Source organism: Poecile atricapillus, chromosome 14 (genome assembly GCF_030490865.1).
Source record: "Poecile atricapillus isolate bPoeAtr1 chromosome 14, bPoeAtr1.hap1, whole genome shotgun sequence".
Taxonomy (NCBI): Eukaryota; Metazoa; Chordata; class Aves; order Passeriformes; family Paridae; genus Poecile; species Poecile atricapillus.
This window is the reverse complement of record NC_081262.1, coordinates 8,264,697-8,278,149: the sequence shown is the minus strand read 5'-3', so window position 1 is coordinate 8,278,149 and position 13,453 is coordinate 8,264,697. Positions and strand designations below refer to the sequence as shown.

Sequence of the window (13,453 nt, the reverse complement as noted above, 5' to 3'; positions counted from 1 at the left end):
ATTTTTGATCCTGTTGATAATCAGGCCTATACTTCTTATATAAAAGCATTGAGACTGAACAGAAATGAGAAGTGTTTTTTAGTACCCTAAACCTCAGCACTGGAGTTAACAAATATCCCTGTTTTCCCCCAGATCAAAGCACTAGAGCTTGATCCCAACTTGTACAGAATTGGACAGAGTAAAATCTTCTTCAGAACTGGTGTTCTGGCTCACCTGGAAGAAGAGAGAGACCTGAAGATCACAGATGTTATTATCACCTTCCAAGCTATGTCCCGAGGCTACCTAGCAAGAAAGTAAGAATAGGTGTTAACAAAGAGAATGTTTTCTGCAACAGAATACCTGCAGGGGCCTTTAATGTTCCATATAACAAACTGAAGATACTGAGACATTTCAATATTATTTATATTGCGTTAGAACTCGTGTCCAATGAAGGTTTCACTTCCAGCCCAGAAAAGGTTGATTACTGTAATTAGAGGGAAGCAGTTACACTGTGAGGCTGCTCACAGCCTCTGTACAATAAGCTGAGACAATGACCCATCATTTAAACATTTATGTGTTTGTACCAGCAGGAAAAGGAGCATCCTAAGCCATGACTGGAGTCTCGTGCACTGCAAGTAGCAGCACCCCTGGCATCTATAAAACATAAAATAATTTCTTCCACAGCTTCAGTGTGGAGCACTGATCATCTAGCATGATCTCAATTAATGTACACCACAAAACTATCAACAATAATACCTTTATTTTCTGCATGCTTTCACAAGGCTTTCAAATTGTCAGACAAAGAAATATGTTTCAAGAATGATAATCAGTGCAACATCTGAGTCCCTGTGTACTCTGGAAAGATGTTCACACCAAGAACTAGATCTATACATCTGTACCTACCCATGGAGTGCAAACAGTCAAAAACCAAAAATAAAATACCAGACAGCTAACCAGAGTTATCACCCTTCCTCAGGAAAGCACAGGCACTGTTAAACCAAAAGAATTTGTACCAGACTCATCAGCAGATGTTCACCAGAGTTTCTTTGCTTAATGTGTGTACCTTGCAAGCACTTTCTATTCTCAGACTGAACCAATTTGCTTTATGTTTTTAATCACAGAGCCTTTGCCAAGAGACAGCAACAGCTGACTGCAATGAAGGTTATCCAAAGAAATTGTGCTGCCTACCTGAAACTGAGGAACTGGCAGTGGTGGAGACTGTTTACTAAAGTGAGTGATTGCTATCAGTCAATCTCTCCTCAGTTTTCCAAAAGAAATGAAATGCACTTGATACCAAGGTACATCTTGTCAGGAACACTCCATGTTCCAAAGCCCATTGCAGCTGGTGGCAAGAGCCTCATTCATTTCACAAAACTTAGGGTTAGAGATACTCTGAATAGTTCTATAATGCCATTAACATTAAAGGTAGTTCTTGAGAAGAAAACAATCTAGTTAAGCAGAAATTCATAAAAGATTTTGCATGTTTGGAGACGTTTTTAATTGCCACAAAATGAAATCATTTCACAGGGGTGGATAATGAGAACACAGAGTAAAACTGAATTTTCTGTTTTATCATCCATTCTGTTTCTATCCATGATATCATTCTGTTTCTGTTTTATCATCCAGAGTGATATATCTATGGAGAACCAAGTAGCTTGGGAATTCCTAACTGGGACACTAAACATCTTCCTGCTGGACACTCATGCAAATTAAGTGTATTTTCCTATTAAAGAGGCTCAGGTGTTTCAAGAATGGCCTTCAGTTTGGATTCGGAAAACTTTTCCTACCTGGGTTGGTAGCAATCTCCTCTACAACCAGGAACAGGCAGTAACACACACACCTGTGTGTGTGCACATTGTCCTTCTATGCAGATGTAACTTTTGTACATTATCAAGGGATGTAAATAGGCCTGGAGACATTTCAAAAGTGGCACTATCAGAGGTAGAGGTGCTCACAAGTCCCCAGGAATTAACACAAGGACAGCCAAGAGCAACACTGCTGGGGCTTGGGGCTTTAAAGATGTGCCCATCAAGCTTGGCTGGACAGTAGCTGTCCAGTCTTGAGCAATGACAGCACTACCATTAGTGCCAGTCAGTCCTTTAAGCACCATCAGCAACACAAATACTGACAGGAAACATTCTTAAAAAAACCTTTCCATTTCCAGGTGAAGCCACTGCTGCAAGTCACCCGCCAAGAGGAAGAAATGCAGGCCAAGGATGAAGAACTACAAAAAACTAAGGAAAGACAACAAAAAGCAGAGAGTGAATTGAAGGAGCTGGAACTGAAACACTCACAGGTGATTTACAGCTCTAAGCCTCTGGAAAACACTAGCTGTTCTTTTACCATGTCTTGAAGCTGTTATAATAAAGGTGTCTCTCTCCTTTGCACTCATGATTGTCCTCATAGACATGGTCCAGAGCAGAAGGTCAGTGCAGACACGCTCCCAGTCACTCCAGTAAAGGCTCAACATCCACACGAGGATGTGTGGTGGAGCTGCCTCCCTGTACCCCAGAAATATCCAGTAAAACAAACAATTTGCACTCCAAGCCTAAACTTCCTCTCCATTCTATTTGTGCAGCTTGTTGAAGAGAAGAACCTCCTGGCAGAGCAGCTTCAGGCAGAAACTGAGCTGTATGCTGAGGCTGAGGAGATGAGAGTCCGTCTAGCAGCTAAGAAACAAGAGCTGGAAGAGATCCTGCATGAGATGGAAGCCAGAATTGAGGAGGAGGAGGAGCGCGGCCAGCAGCTGCAGGCAGAGAAGAAAAAGATGCAACAACAAATGCTGGTAAGGAGGGATAAGTGACAAGTACAGACAATAACTTGGATAACAAGTTATAACAATAACTTGAGACACAACAGAGACTGGAAAACCTCAGATCCTAGGACTGTTCTTGCTGCACAACCCTCTGTAGGATATATGTCTGTGCTACTGAAGGAAGGACAATCAATTGATGCACTTTCCTCCAGGGTTCTTTTCTTCCTCATCTCAAACACCTAATCTTCTCTCTAAAATATTCTTTTAACAAATCTTTCCTTCTACGTTGTAAAGGATTACAGATCTAGGTCTTAATAAAAAAAACTAAGTTTACAACATACAGTAATAAACATTAAGCATTTCTCAAGAATTATATTAGCATTTTATTTCCAGAATTCATGTTTTGTGGGTTTCTTTTTCCTAAAGGATCTTGAGGAACAGCTGGAAGAAGAAGAGGCTGCAAGGCAGAAGCTGCAACTTGAAAAAGTCGCAGCAGATAGCAAGATAAAGAAAATGGAAGATGATATTCTAATAATGGAAGACCAGAATAACAAGCTAAGCAAGGTGAGTGTTCTGGGTCCACTTTCTTACTCTGAAAATAGTGAAAGTTGAGAGAAAACCCTCTCTTCCACTAGAACAACAGGAATACTCTTGACGGTCTAATTTCATGGATGTAGTTACACCAGGCCATCAGTCCAGCCTGTGTCACATGCATTTCTGATAATTTTTCTGTGCTCATTCAAACTATTCAAAATTGTGTAAAAATATTGTGTTTGAGATCTGCATAGCAACAATATCTTCAAGGAAAATATTTACAGCAGTCAAGGACAATCAGTGGAAGACATGTCTTCTTGTCCAAGAGCAGACTAAATAATTCTCTTGGTTTTCAACTAATTTCAGCCAAACTTCATGATTAAAACTGGAAGTAAGAATGTCTTCAGTACTTTTTAAAAGGGAATGCTCCTGTGAACTGGGCCCTGTACTTAGCAGCCGTCAGAGAGAGCACAAGATTCTAAGAGCAGCAGCTTAGAGAACATGGAAGTCATAGACAGCACTCCATAGCTCATCTGTAACTGAAAAATTGAAATGTATCACCACAATCTCAAGAAATACAGCATAAAAGGACAGTTTTGGTTGGCAAAGAGTTGATTTTTGATCATCAATGACAGACATGTTTGCTAACAGAAGTATTTTATTTTTCTTAAGGAAAGAAAACAACTTGAGGAAAGAATAAGTGATCTAACAACAAATCTTGCAGAAGAAGAAGAAAAAGCCAAAAATCTTACAAAGCTCAAGAACAAACATGAATCTATGATTTCTGAACTTGAAGGTAATATGAACAATAGTTTATTCTGGGTTTTGTAGAATTTCTTCTTTTTCTTTGACACAGAACAAAAAAACCTAAACACAATCTGGAGAGAATTTTTTTAAAATATGTGGGGTATCTCCAAATTTTTTATGCTGAAGACAGTTTGGTGATAATCACCAAATCCTCATGGTGCCAAATAATAGAACCTTTTTATTTGTTACATATAAAAGAGTAGAGGGAAAAATGAGAGGAAAAAATGCTTATGTTGTAAGAAAGATAAAGGAATTATTATTTAGGATGGCTAGAAATAAGGCATTGCATGTTGCTCCAAAAATACAGTGACTTGTAGTCAAATGCATGGCCACACTGGAGGCCAGAACCATTTTTTGCCGAAGTGTGAGATCAGATTAAGGACTCCTGGCTCTACCACAGTCTGGTGACCAAAATCCCTCCTTTTTCAGTGCGGCTGAAGAAGGAAGAGAAGAGCAGACAAGAACTGGACAAAGTTAAGAGGAAGCTGGAAGGGGAGGCAAATGATCTACACGAGCAGATTGCAGAGCTCCAGGCACAAATTGCTGACCTGAAGGCACAACTGGCCAAGAAGGAGGAAGAGCTGCAGGCTGCTCTGGCCAGGTACTCACTGCTGGGTCTGCACATGGTGGAAAGCCCAGGCTGGAACATATCTTGTCCCTTCCCAGACACTGAGAACCTCCAGCCATGAGTCTCATCTCTCAGTTCATTCCTTCCATGTGATTCCCCATTTTCCAAATGTCCTTTTGTGAAAAATAATTATGCTATTACATGTCCATAGACAAATAATCTATTTTATTAAATTACCTCCAGGTACCAATGAAAACTCCTCTTCCCATAGGCAATGGCAGTGTTGTCAAGTATGATGAAATGTAATAATCATAGGCAACAGAGTCTGACCTGAGATTCCACTCTAGAATCTCAGTGGATTTTCTGTATGAATTTTAGAGGGAAAACACTCCACCAAAACTTGCTGAATCAACTAATCAGGATCTCCAGACATTGCATCCAGCTAAAGTACAGCTGTTTGATCTTTTTTGCATCAGTCTTCCCTTTCTTTGGCACTTTCCTGCACAGAACTTATAAATCTTTAGTGTATACTGACTTCCTCAAAGTGAAATCATTATTACTTTTTTTTAATTTCTAAAATGAAACGCTCTTTTTTCAAAAAGGCTTGAAGATGAAACTACTCAGAAGAACAACGCCCTCAAGAAGATCCGAGAATTGGAATCTGTAATTTCTGATCTCCAGGAAGACTTGGAGTCTGAAAAAGCTGCAAGAAACAAAGCAGAGAAGCAGAAGAGAGACCTCGGGGAAGAGCTGGAGGCTCTCAAGACAGAGCTGGAGGATACTTTGGATACCACAGCCACCCAGCAGGAGCTCAGGTATGGAGATGGAGCACAAGGGGAATGTCACCAAGCTCAGTACAGCACTGCCCACTGGCATTGCAGTGGGGCTGGAGTGCTCCTTGCTGCTCCACTGATGTGTGTCACCTTGCAGAGCAAAGCGTGAGCAGGAGGTCACAGTGCTCAAGAGAGCTCTGGAGGAGGAGACTCGAACTCATGAAGCCCAGGTCCAGGAGATGAGGCAAAAGCACACTCAGGCTGTGGAAGAGCTCACAGAGCAGCTGGAACAATTTAAACGGGTAAACAGAAATCCACCTCGTTGAAAACTGGATAAATAATAATAAAAACTAGATAACACCATTTCCTCCCATAAATCACCTTTATTCACTTCTGCACATGCTTGTAGGCTAAAGCAAATTTGGACAAGACCAAGCAGTCACTGGAGAAAGACAATGCTGATCTGGCTAATGAAGTCAGGAGCCTGAATCAGGCCAAACAAGATGTGGAGCACAAGAAGAAGAAGCTGGAAGTACAGCTGCAGGATTTACAGTCCAAATACACTGAGGGAGAGCGTGTTCGGACAGAACTCAATGAAAAAGTCCATAAATTACAGGTAGGAAGGAGTTTGATGCATTGCTGGGACACCATGGGACAGAGAAGTCCAGTTTATACTATTCTGTGAGGGTGTATCTGGAGGAATTACGGCCCTGCAGCCAAAACACTCATTTTTTGTCATCTTAAACTCCTACCTCAATTATCACCCAATTAATCAACTACAATCACTCCATCTCATGGAACTGGGACCTTTTAGTCTCACTACCCCTCTGTACATGTTGCAGTCTGTAATGCCATCATTGATTCAGTGACCATGATGCAGATCTGGCAGTTTCTTTCTGTTTGTTCATTTTTGGGTGGTGGGGAAGATTGACAGGTATGTGGCTTTTGGAAATGCATTAGACAGCTATTAAACACACATGCTCACAAAATATGACAATGGAAGGAGAATGCTCACTTATCTACAGTTTAAGAAATAACTAAAGGTAATTTTAAATGGTTCTTTGGTAAATATTCAATGTCCAGATACACTAATCAAGCTTATAGTTACATATTGTCCATAGCTGTAGTAAGATTTGCTTTATTATTTTAAGCTGGTGGATAAATAAAAAAATATAATCAAATGCATCAACTTCTGTCAAACTTGGGAAGAGGAAGGAAAATCCATCAAAAATCCCCATTCTCCTTTGCAATTCATTGCAGGGAAAATACTATTTATTATTGCTTTATGAATATGACTAAGTTTTGATATAGAGTAATAAATACTGTGGTAAACTAGATAAAAATGGCATTAGCTAAGATTTCAGACAAATCCAAGGAAACTAAAGTTTAAGGAAGATTTTGAAGGTTTGCAAAATAACTGAGTTTATTCTCTGTGGCATCTCACAGGTGGAGGTTGAAAATGTCACCGGTTTGCTCAATGAAGCAGAAAGCAAAAATATCAAATTGACCAAAGATGTTGCAGCCTTAGGATCTCAGCTACAGGATACGCAGGTAAACTTTCATCCAAGATCAGCTCACCTACAATATTCGTAAAATGCACAATAAAAGGACCTAAACTAATGACTGTCTTGCCAATTGATGTGGTGACTGTAGGAGCTGCTTCAGGAAGAAACGCGGCAGAAGCTGAACGTGTCCACCAAGCTCCGCCAGCTGGAGGATGAAAAGAACAGCTTGCAGGAGCAGTTGGATGAAGAAGTAGAAGCAAAACAAAATCTGGAGAGACATATTTCAACACTGACAATACAGGTATCAGTGCCATAGTTAAATCATTAGCTCCATCACTGTGTTGGCAATTCCAGAGGATCTGTGGAATTATCCTGGCACAGCACATGGAGCTTCAGGGAGTTTGTGCTGTTAGCCCAGATGGCACCAGCAGTGCTCCACAATGGAGGCAGCAGTCTCCCTGTCCCTTAAAGTGCCACCCCTAGAACAGATACGAGTGCAAGGGAGCTCCACACATAGTCCTGCACACAAGGCCTGTATGTGCATCCTAGGTCTGTGCTCTGCCCCATTTTATGATGGCTGGGTGATGGGTAACTATAGCTTCACACAGGTCAAACTAGGAAAGCTCCAGGTCTTAGCTGTCTCCTGGCCAAGTTTTTGTCTCTCTGCCAAGTTTTGTTGTCACAGCTACAAAGATTTGTCCTCTGAATTCAAATTTCAGCTCTCTGACTCTAAGAAGAAGATACAGGAATTTACCACCACAGTAGAATTCATGGAAGAAGGCAAAAAGAAACTTCAGAAGGAAATTGAAAGTCTCACACAACAGTTTGAAGAAAAGGCTGCTTCTTATGACAAACTGGAAAAAACCAAGAACAGACTCCAGCAGGAACTGGATGACCTGGTGGTGGACTTAGACAACCAGCGTCAGCTGGTCTCCAACCTGGAGAAGAAACAGAAGAAGTTTGATCAGGTATGGATTTTAGATTCTCCCTTGCTGTGTTATCGCCTGTCTGGAACTCACAGAGTGTCCACTGGGACAAGGGGACAAAAAAATTAACTAAAGTTGAATTATACAGGAAGTGTTAATTTTGTATTTATATGCCTTTATCAAAAGCAGAGATTCTTCTCTGTTTTTAACAACTGACAAGACAGCTGCAGTAGAAAAGCTCTGTTACTCATGACCTTCTCTACTGACACTACCTTTTTACAGATGCTAGCTGAAGAGAAGAACATCTCCTCAAAATATGCAGATGAAAGGGACAGAGCAGAAGCTGAAGCTAGAGAAAAGGAAACAAAGGCTCTGTCATTGGCCCGAGCACTTGAAGAGGCTTTGGAAGCCAAAGAAGAACTGGAGAGAACAAACAAAATGTTGAAAGCTGAAATGGAAGATCTTGTTAGCTCCAAAGATGATGTTGGAAAGAATGTAAGTTTTGGCCTAAGAACAATCTCAACAACAATAACTTAAAATAGCAGCTAAAAAAAGAGATCATTGTTTTCAGTGTGGGAAATTCTCTGCAGCACACAAATCCATTCAGCAAGATCAGATATTTCATACAAAATTCAAAGGTTATTCCATTTGTGTCCAAACTTGCAAGGGACTTGGCAAAGTAACTGTAGGCTATGTTTATTTTTAACATAACTTCAAGCATGAAGAAGATTCTAATTGATTTCTAAATAATGTACTAGTTTATTACACTTCTTTGAAATTGTAAACTCTGCAAATCTTATTTTATTAGTTATATTTGACTTTGCTACCTGCCTTAAATTTACTTACGTAACTGCAGAAAATTTCCACTTCTGCTTTGCCAATCACTTATTTTATTACAGGGATATGATTATATTACTTCTAATACCAAATAAATTAAATTATGATATTTGACTAGATTAAAAACAGAAGATTGGGATAAAGAGAATCTCGTTATTTTAAGACAGTTTTGCAAGTATAGAAAGTAAAGCTAATTTATCATTTTCAGTGTAAGTTAGTGTATTCATTGTCCACATCTGATAGTTTCTAATGTGGCCTATACTGCAGGTATACTGTGTATAACTGTAATTGTTCTTATTTCTCATAACAAGTCTATTAAATTCCCATTGCTTGAAAGGTCCATGAATTGGAGAAATCTAAACGGACCCTTGAACAGCAAGTAGAGGAGATGAAGACACAATTGGAAGAGCTAGAGGATGAGCTACAGGCTGCAGAAGATGCCAAACTCAGGTTGGAAGTTAATATGCAGGCCCTGAAAGGCCAGTTTGAAAGAGATTTACAAGCCAGAGATGAACAGAATGAGGAGAAGAAAAGACAACTCCTCAGACAGGTACCATTCCCTGCCACTGCCTTTGCAAATATCTTACCAAGCCAGCTGAAAGCCCCCAGTCTAATGCCAGTATTAAAGCACCTCACTAACATTAATGAAAAAAGAAGCATTACATTGCCTTGTACTTGGTGATTTAAAAAAAAAACAAAAACAAAAAAGAAGACAGAAAAAGGGTTATTGCATTGAAAAAAGCAGGAGGGGTTCCCTGCTTCAGTAGCAGATGCAGTTACCAACAAATGCAGCTATTTAATCAATATAGTATAAAACATGTGAATTATTATTTGTGACATAGTCAGAACCACCTTCCCTGTATTCTCAGTGCAAGTGAAAAAAGACAACTTCTAATATATCTGTCTTCCTGGGGTACACTGACTGCATACAAAAGCATTGGAGATGAAAACAGGATAAAACTTCTTTGTACAGAAGTGTTGTGACAGCAAGGACAACTGCTGCAGTCATCATCTTGTAACACACGTGTTTCCATGCATACAGAACCCAAATTGCTGAGTCCTTTCAGAAACCTTTAATTTTGGGACAAAATGGAAATGTGTTTTAACTGCCAGTGAAATCACAGTTAACAGAGATCTGGGGTCTGTATGCACTATCCAGACATACACAGAGTGTTTAAGAGTGCCCAAGGACTTTCCTAAACTGAACTTGTTCTCCTTAATGATCAGCTCCATGAATATGAAACGGAACTGGAAGATGAGCGGAAGCAGCGGGCCCTGGCAGCTGCTGCCAAAAAGAAGCTGGAGATGGATGTCAAAGACCTGGAGAGCCAGGCTGACTCTGCTAACAAAGGTCGGGAAGAAGCCATCAAACAACTTCGCAAATTACAGGTATGTAACCCCAAAAATACAGTTTTTCCCACTGCTGTTTCATATGCAGCCACAATACAAAAGTTAGGTGATATTTGTGAACCCATGTGGTGCCCATTGGAGGTAATTGGTCAGAGGGGGAATTTTAACTAGACTGCCACATTCAAATATCAGTGTTTGAATGCTCAGTTTGAATGACAGTGGAAAAAATTCACAGGGCAAATGATTAAAATCTTAAATTTCATCATGGTAGAGAGCTTCTCTAGCCAACACTCATCTGCTACTGACTTATCCACATGGACAAAAACAAAGATTGACATGAAGAGAAAGGATAAGATAAAATCTATTCAGAGCATAAATCTGGGTTCTAACACTTGACTCAAGAGCATAAAAGAGTGTTCAGAAATCAGATTGTCTCTGAATTAGCATGTTCCTGTTTGTACTTTAAATCTCCATATCAACTGTTCTGTCACATGCTAACAACTAAACAACAAAAATTTTCTTAATCAGAAAGATTAAGACTGTACATGAACTCAAATATTCAGAGGACATATGAACAATAGGCATTACAAAAGATGCAGTGTTCAAGTGGAAGCACTGCCCTCCTTGGAATAGCATTTCATATCTTTCCAACATGTGCTACCAGATCTCTGCAGAAAATGTAACTTCAGCAGCATTATGACAATGTAAATGTGTATGTGTTCTGTTCTGTCCACATTTCTTTCCACTAAAATTGTAACAAATTTGTTATTCTTTTCAATAAGGCTCAGATGAAGGACTACCAACGAGAGCTGGATGATGCACGGGCTGCCAGAGAAGAAATATTTGCTACAGCCAGAGAAAATGAGAAGAAAGCAAAGAGTCTGGAAGCAGAACTCATGCAGCTCCAGGAGGTAAAGTGGGAAACCTACAATAGAATGAAGGACATTACACATGGCCTTCAGTAGCAAAACAGAACAGCTCTTGGGGACTGGACTTGTAACAAGTTCCACGTGCTCCACACACTCCTCTAAAGCTGTTGGATCTCCATCTGAGCACAGTCAGACTGAGCTGAAAAAAATCACCTTGGAAAAAGGTACAGATGGCCAGCCTTAAAGGGAAATGAACTGTATGATCCAACACAAATTGTTTTCAATAGCAATAAATTCTTGAGTGCTTAGTGCTATTGTTCCTACCTGTATTAAATCTTGTGACCAAAACAAATGAAATAGAAACCCTCTGACAGGCTGGATAAAGTATATTTCATTGTACTTCCCTAGGGTTTATGACATGACAAGAATTTATTCTGTTAACAAGACAGCCCATCTCATACCAGCTTTAGAAAATTTACAGTCCTCTGAATCATGCTATAACTATTTGAACATTTACTCATTTCTTTACTACGCTGCTTCTTCCATTTCTCTAGGACCTGGCTGCTGCAGAAAGAGCTCGCAAACAAGCAGACCAAGAGAAAGAAGAGATGGCAGAGGAACTTGCAAGCGCTGCCTCTGGAAGGTAGGAATACACCAAATTACCCACAAGGCTCTAAACATGCTGCTAATGCTGCCAAGAGCAGTTTTGTTCTGTTCCCAACAGCAATCTGGTCTTGACAAGACAACATGCACACATATGACTACTTCCACTGAAATATCTTGTTCTCCTGCATTATTGGCAGCTCATAATACAACCATAACAAATTGTCAGAACCATAACTACTTGCTTTTTAAATTTAAAATTCCAGGACAAGCCTTCAGGATGAGAAACGGCGCCTGGAGGCAAGAATTGCCCAGCTGGAGGAAGAGCTGGAGGAGGAGCAAAGCAACATAGAGGCAATGGGTGACCGCATGAGGAAAGCAGTACAGCAGGTACAGCTCACTCCAGCACACAGCACTTTCTGTTCGTGTGCCAGCAAAAGCTTCTTGTGGTTCTGGAATATCTGGGGGATTGCCATCCCAAATGGCCACCTGTCATTTGTCTGAAAGCATGCAACACTTCTGAGAGCATGAAACACTTGTGACAGCACCCTTCCCACCTTGCAGGCAGAGCAGCTGAACAATGAGCTGGCAACAGAGCGCTCAACTGCACAGAAGAACGAAAACGCACGGCAGCAACTGGAAAGGCAGAACAAGGAACTAAAGAGTAAACTGCAGGAGATGGAGGGAGCTGTGAAGAACAAATTCAAAGCCACAATTGCTGCTCTGGAGGCCAAAATTGCTTCTCTCGAAGAGCAATTGGAACAGGAAGCCAGGTATGGGTGTCCCAGAGGGCACAGCTGTCCATTTCTAACTCCAGTTAATGACACACAAAATAAGCAAAAACAAGTAGGATTTGTGTTATCAGGCTCTCAGTGCCACTAAACTTGGTCAAGTCTCTTTCCCACTTAACATATGGCAAATACCTGGAGATGCTACAGTTTCTGATTAAGATCCATTTTATTGCTATAAAGTTCCACTGGTACCATAGGCAAGGATCTGCCCCCCCACATTTTAGACTGACTGCCCTAGGACTCTGCCAGGTTAATTGCCATAACATATGGTGCCACTTGTTGGATTATTCCTTCAGGAAATCACCTTGTGTTTCAGAACACATCCCCAGGAGCACCTCAAGCATACAGCAGAGACATATATTTGGTGTTGTTTTGATCAGAAGAACATGCCTTAAAGTTTTCCTTAGAATTCACCTGTTAAATTCAGTAAGACCCTTAACACAGGGGTCCTTGGTGCCAGTTGCATGAGCCACAAGCCCAGGGCAGGTGGAGAGTACAGAGCTCCCACATCACCAAGAGCTGTCCTGTCATTGCAGAGAGAAGCAGGCAGCGGCCAAGACGCTGCGCCAGAAGGACAAGAAGCTGAAGGATGCACTGCTGCAGGTGGAGGATGAGAGGAAGCAAGCAGAGCAGTACAAAGATCAGGTAAAGACTGTGATAAGGGTCTTAGTTGAGGGCGCAGTAATTTTTAGGTTTTGCCCTAAGAAAGGAAGATTCCATGTTGAGCCTCAAGCTAATGCCCTAGAAAGCAGACTGAATGCTTGGATTCTATGCTGGGAGAGCCATACAGATCATTAATAAAAGATGGGACAATATAATTCTTCCATGCTACATCAAGTGCCAAAGCACAAGTCCTTGTTAATCAGCCACATGCAACAGTCTGACTGCCCAGCAATATACAGGACTGTGCACAACACCCTTGGTGCTATATGAATAGAGATGCTGAACATATTTTACATTAAAATTTTAGCTTTATCTAATGCAAATCCATCTGCAAGCCCGAAAAGCAGAGGTAGGACTATGCAGCAAAAGAAACGAGGTTGTGTCTGAATACAGTAGCTATCAGCAAAATGAACACCACAAAGCAAAGTTATTTTCAGGCTATAAGCTTCGGTCTTTGATTTGGGTCATGTTTCAGAACAACTCTCAATAGAAG

At 40.7% G+C, this 13,453-nt stretch overlaps 1 protein-coding gene across 3 annotated transcripts in view; it reads left to right on the top strand.

Annotated features, from left to right (window-relative positions):
• Positions 1-13,453, top strand: part of MYH11 (myosin heavy chain 11) — a 55,238-nt gene that overhangs the window by 36,889 nt on the left and 4,896 nt on the right. For all 3 annotated transcript variants that reach the window (XM_058849419.1, XM_058849418.1, XM_058849420.1), the window contains 21 exons: positions 133-293; positions 1,101-1,209; positions 2,144-2,275; positions 2,558-2,764; positions 3,161-3,298; positions 3,941-4,064; positions 4,505-4,676; positions 5,246-5,458; positions 5,574-5,718; positions 5,826-6,032; positions 6,863-6,967; positions 7,070-7,222; positions 7,641-7,889; positions 8,130-8,342; positions 9,022-9,234; positions 9,912-10,073; positions 10,817-10,945; positions 11,458-11,546; positions 11,773-11,896; positions 12,071-12,279; positions 12,834-12,942. In XM_058849419.1, coding sequence (XP_058705402.1) covers positions 133-293; positions 1,101-1,209; positions 2,144-2,275; positions 2,558-2,764; positions 3,161-3,298; positions 3,941-4,064; positions 4,505-4,676; positions 5,246-5,458; positions 5,574-5,718; positions 5,826-6,032; positions 6,863-6,967; positions 7,070-7,222; positions 7,641-7,889; positions 8,130-8,342; positions 9,022-9,234; positions 9,912-10,073; positions 10,817-10,945; positions 11,458-11,546; positions 11,773-11,896; positions 12,071-12,279; positions 12,834-12,942 — 3,363 coding nt within the window. The remainder of the gene's footprint in view (positions 1-132; positions 294-1,100; positions 1,210-2,143; positions 2,276-2,557; positions 2,765-3,160; positions 3,299-3,940; positions 4,065-4,504; positions 4,677-5,245; positions 5,459-5,573; positions 5,719-5,825; positions 6,033-6,862; positions 6,968-7,069; positions 7,223-7,640; positions 7,890-8,129; positions 8,343-9,021; positions 9,235-9,911; positions 10,074-10,816; positions 10,946-11,457; positions 11,547-11,772; positions 11,897-12,070; positions 12,280-12,833; positions 12,943-13,453) is intronic.